The 5,161-nt window shown below is 35.5% G+C and overlaps 1 protein-coding gene across 1 annotated transcript; it reads left to right on the forward strand.

Moving 5' to 3' along the window:
- The first annotated feature begins 392 nt into the window (after nt 1-392).
- LOC111918107 (protein RGF1 INDUCIBLE TRANSCRIPTION FACTOR 1) lies at nt 393-2,020 on the forward strand. Its single transcript, XM_023913772.3, has 4 exons — nt 393-551; nt 645-842; nt 1,018-1,233; nt 1,322-2,020. The coding sequence occupies exons 1-4, from the start codon at nt 549-551 to the stop codon at nt 1,583-1,585; spliced, it is 681 nt and encodes a 226-aa protein (XP_023769540.1). The 5' UTR covers nt 393-548; the 3' UTR covers nt 1,586-2,020.
- Nucleotides 2,021-5,161: the final 3,141 nt, after the last annotated feature.

Here is a 5,161-nt window from a genome sequence, read left to right on the forward strand (position 1 = left end):
ATACTATTTAGTTCATCTGGTCATTGAGATTCGTCTGCAATGATTCCAAAACATAAAACATAGTTTTCATAATAAAATATTAATCAATGTGGAAATTAACCCGAAAACCCTTGTCAAAGTAGTTCTCTTTAAAAAAAAATTATAAAAATAAACTTAACATCGACATGCAAGTACCTGAATTTTTTTTACCATTTTGATACAACAATTATTAAAAGAAACAAAACCAAATAACTTTATATTTGGAAAAAATGGTATGAAAAAGGAATAGGAAAAAGGAAAGAAGTAGGTCGGTTCCTTGCGCCTGACGTTCACCTAGGTTCGGGCTCGGATCTAGGTTCGGAGTTAGGTTCGGGTTTTGTCTACTTCAATGTTATACAACATAAACTGACTTTGTGTGAGCGGATAAGAACGACCCACTCCTCTCTCTCAATTCTCCACCCCGCCGCCCCTATTTCCTCCGGCCACCACTCTTCTCAGCCGTCAAACTGGCGATTGAAAACCAAGAAGCCTCCGTCGTCCGTGAAATCAAGCCTAAGAACCGCCGTATCATGGTATGTTGTTACATATATTCATCATCATAACTTTGGTTTCTATGTGTTAGGCTCTTCGTTTCATTTAATTTGTGGGATTGATGTATAATGTAGGGTGCTGGAGGACCTGATGAAGAAGAGAACAAATGGCCTCCATGGTTGAAGCCATTGCTTCGTGAAAGCTTCTTTGTTCAATGCAAATTACACGCGGATTCGCACAAGTCTGAATGTAATATGTACTGCTTGGATTGCATGAATGGTCCTCTCTGTTCTCTCTGTCTTAATCACCATAAGGACCACCGCGCCATTCAGGTTTGTATTCCTCTTTTCGCCTTGATTCTTCCACTTTTATCGATTCTCACTCTTTTTACCTAATTTGAAGTTTGAACATCCGAGTTTCGTGAACTAACAGCTTATTTCAACTAATTTGAATTTGAAAACCGATCATTGATTATCGAATTGGGTATTTTTGTTGAATAATCTACAGATTCGAAGGTCGTCATATCACGATGTGATTAGGGTAAATGAGATTCAGAAACACTTGGACATAACTTCAGTACAGACGTACGTAATCAACAGTGCGAAGGTGGTGTTCTTGAATGAACGGCCGCAGCCGCGGCCGGGAAAAGGCGTTACGAATACTTGTGAAGTATGTGAGCGTAGTCTTCTCGATTCCTTCCGTTTCTGCTCACTTGGGTGTAAGGTAAATACGATCAACCCAAAAGAAATTCAATTGCTTTAATCGTTTTTCCACAAATCGATGATTGATTTCGTTACTTTGACCTGTGCAGATTGCAGGGACATCGAGTAATTTCGAGAGGAAGAGGAAGATTTCGCCGGAGAATAAACATTTGATAACGGCAATGTCGGATTCGGAGGATTCTTACAGCAGTAGCAGCCACGGACGGCGGAGGAGTAACTATAATGGAAGAATTCACATTCAGAGCTTTACTCCGTCAACGCCACCGCCGACGGCGGCCAGCTTCAGGACGGCAAAGAGAAGAAAGGGTATTCCTCACAGAGCACCAATGGGAGGACTAATCATAGAATACTAAATACCCCCCTAGACTTTTGATAAATTACTCTAAAGTCCATATAGTCTCCACATCCTACAGAATGCACCCCTCCCCCACTTTCTCTTAGGAAATACCTGTATTACCCTTTACCGCCTCCATTTTGTACAAAGAAGCAGCCCCTATAATTTAGTGGAAATATCAAATATCTCTCGTCTCGAAAGGGCAAAAAGGGAAATAAAGATAAAAAAAGTTTAGAAAGTGTGTCTACGCCAAGTAGTAATTAGTTATGGAAGTAGGAAAAAGTAAAGGGTGTAAAACTGTCAAAAATAATATTGTAGTGTGTTTATACGTTTTTTTTAATGAAGGTAAACATGTAATTATAGTTTTTGTGGTAGATGAGTAGTGGTATTGTACTTTTATACAATAGAAAAAACTGTGCTACCTTTATAATGAAATGAAATAAATGTTTGTATATTTGTTTGGTGATATATATATTTTCTGATATTAAGTGGCATTTTAAATGTTTTTGTTCATATCACATATGTGGGTCTTTGTAGGTGGCTTTTAATAAATTAAAAAAAAAAAAGGAGTTTGAGTTTGACCATATGTTATTTTAAAATATCTTTACTCATTCGTGGCGACCCTTTCTAGCCTCATGGGCTACTCGTTTGTGGCCCTAGGGGCCTTCACAAGTGACAAGTTTTAAGGGGGTTTAAATACTTTTGATTTGTTATGATGTAGATAGGAGTTGAAAAAGAATTTATGACTTTGTATTTTTAGTACTACGTGTATTGTTGTGAATGCATAAAGGCTATTCCGTAATTCGAGTTTGGAAATTATAGAACTTATGATGAATATACGGTATGTTCAATGTTGTCCATCAATATTACAATATTATAATAACGAGAAACAAATTTGTAATATTGATTATATTTACTCTAGTGTTGTACTACATGTTAAGTTTTCGATGAGTTAGAAAGAATTTACATTGGCTTGGATATGTAACATAAGGCAACTTTGTTGATGAGTAATAGGAATGTAGAGGGTAGTGGAGAGCAACGAACGTATAATGAGTTTTTCTACACTAAAAATGAAAGTCAAGAAGTGCATAGAGCATTAAGGAGGGTGTGAAGGATTAAGTCGTATGTTCTAACTAGATGCTTTCCATACCGTGGTAGTGCTTGGAGGAGAAGGGAGTTTGGTGATGACGATTCTCTTTAACATAATTTTAAAGACAACCAAGAGTAAACAAGATGTCTAAAGTTGCAATTACTATCGAGGTCTTAAGATACATAGTCATATCATTACAATGTGTGCGGGTCGGGGAATGATGGGAATAGGATCTGACAGTAGGCAGAAGTTTTAGAAAATCAATTTGACTTTATGTCAGGAATTTCAAGAATTGAGACGATCCAACTCCTCAATCGCCTTACGGAGAATTATAAAGAAAGAAAATAAAAAATGGTAAACTGTACCATTTGTATGGTTCACATCGAACCCGCCCTATGATAATAGAGTAGTTTAGAAAAAGCCCTAGTTTCTTTTTCAAGGTTTGTAGATGTTGGACGGTTCTTAGAAAATAATTTTGGTTTTTCAGGAAGTTTAGGAAATGAGGCAATCCAACTCCTCTAACGCCTTACGGAGAATCATAGTGAAAGAAAAAACAATAAAAGTGTCATATGTAATGACCACACAAACCTTCCCTAAGATAATAGAGTAAGAAAAAAAAAACCCTAGTTTTTGTGTTTGATGTTTGTGGGGTTTGGGTTTAGATCGTTATTACACTCTTAGGCTAATGGTTTCATGCATGTTGTCACATCACTATTTTGTATGTCATATTAGTTTTGCCACACATCAATGTTCATTTTGCCATTTAGAGGGGATGAGTTATCATAACTTTTTCTGAATTATTGGTAAAATAATAGGAAGAAAATATGTAATGTCTACAAGAGATTGTCGAGTTGCTTGTTATGCATCAATCATGGCGCGGTGTTCCTATGGTGCCGAGTTGTCCACCTAAGCTTGTCGAGTGGTGGTGTTGAACCACACCTTCTAGCCTTATGTGTGCCTTTTTACTTATTTTCGATTGGTATTGTTAGCATATGCTTTTTATTTTATTCCCTTCATGTTCATTATTGTGCGTTAATATTTCTTAGGCCAATCTTCTTTAAAATCGTCTTTGTCATATATACAATTGTCTAAATCCTACCTCACATGTTACCTCCAATTATATGGGACATAACTATCTATTTTTTTATGTTGTTAGTTTGTTAGTTTACTTTTTAATAATATAAAATATTTACTATATTATATATTTGGTCTATAAGTATTTTTTTTATAACCATTGCCATGCAAGTGACATTTTAGTTATTTAAGTCTAGACTTTGTTTTCCAATAAATGATTTAGTAAGATTCTTAAGTGATTAATTTTGATGTTCTAATATCCACTTGTATAAACTAGATCCACTTTTATATACGCACTACAAAATATCTTCTAGATTTTTTTTTGAACAGCCATAAAATCTTCTAGAAAAAATTGGTTTTGCTCATAAAAACAATAAACCAAATATTCAAATATGAGGGTCTAATTCGAAAATAACATTGCTTATAATTGTAAATTGTATGTTACCTTTCAAAACACTTTTTCTTCCTCTTGTTATTATTATTTTTTTAATCGTTTCCTAGTAATTATCGACATTGTAGAGTGTTTAAAACGTGGGTTCTTTTTGCGTCCCTCTTTTTGTTCTCTTTCGTGTCCACTTGCAGATTAAGTAATTGCACATTAACTCATTAAGTAATGCAAAGATGGTGCAGGTCATTTTAGGTATCGAGTTTTTAAGAGTGTTTGTATTTTAATTATTATATTTTGTTTAAATTATCATAGTTTATAAAATTTATTTTTTATTTATTTTAGGAATCATAACGGGTAATAATTGACTCTTCATGACGTGGTTGTTGACGAAACTGTGAATGACGTCTTTAGGTCATTTTTAGCAGTGTTTTAAAAACCGGTTCGAATCGGCCGGTTGAACCGAAAACAGGAGGTGACGACAGTTCAATTTGGACCGGTTTTATAATGATTTCTTGACCGGATTGAACCAGTCGGTTTTGGTAAAAATCTGGTTCATCTGGCTGAATTGAACCGAATGTGTAACGCCCGTAGATCCGGACTAGTCAATTTAGGGACAATAAATGTCGAAAACGACATTTTAATAGAAGATTATTTAGAATGGATAATCTTAATAAAAGTTGTAACATATGTCACAAAGATTATGTTCATATAAAGAACACCGAAATCCGAGTTATAACGAAGAAGTTATGGTCCGTCGAAGTTTCGCGGCAAAACCGGCACGACACCACGTGACGTGAATAGTGAATTTACGATAGAGTGTTTTTTAGCCTTAGCGATCTAAGCGAAAGTCATAAAATACGTTATACCGAGAGCGTGCATAAAAATAACGCCCAAATCTGACTTCGTATGAGGAAGTTATGATTTTTCTAAGTTTCGGCTTAGCAGTATGCATCCCGGAGTTCGAATGTTAGATCGAGCCATTTTGGCCGACACAACCTAAATGAGAATCGAAGATCTCGTTAATAGCACCGTAACGATAAATA

This window comes from Lactuca sativa, chromosome 6 (assembly GCF_002870075.4).
Source record: "Lactuca sativa cultivar Salinas chromosome 6, Lsat_Salinas_v11, whole genome shotgun sequence".
In the NCBI taxonomy this organism is placed as follows: Eukaryota; Viridiplantae; Streptophyta; class Magnoliopsida; order Asterales; family Asteraceae; genus Lactuca; species Lactuca sativa.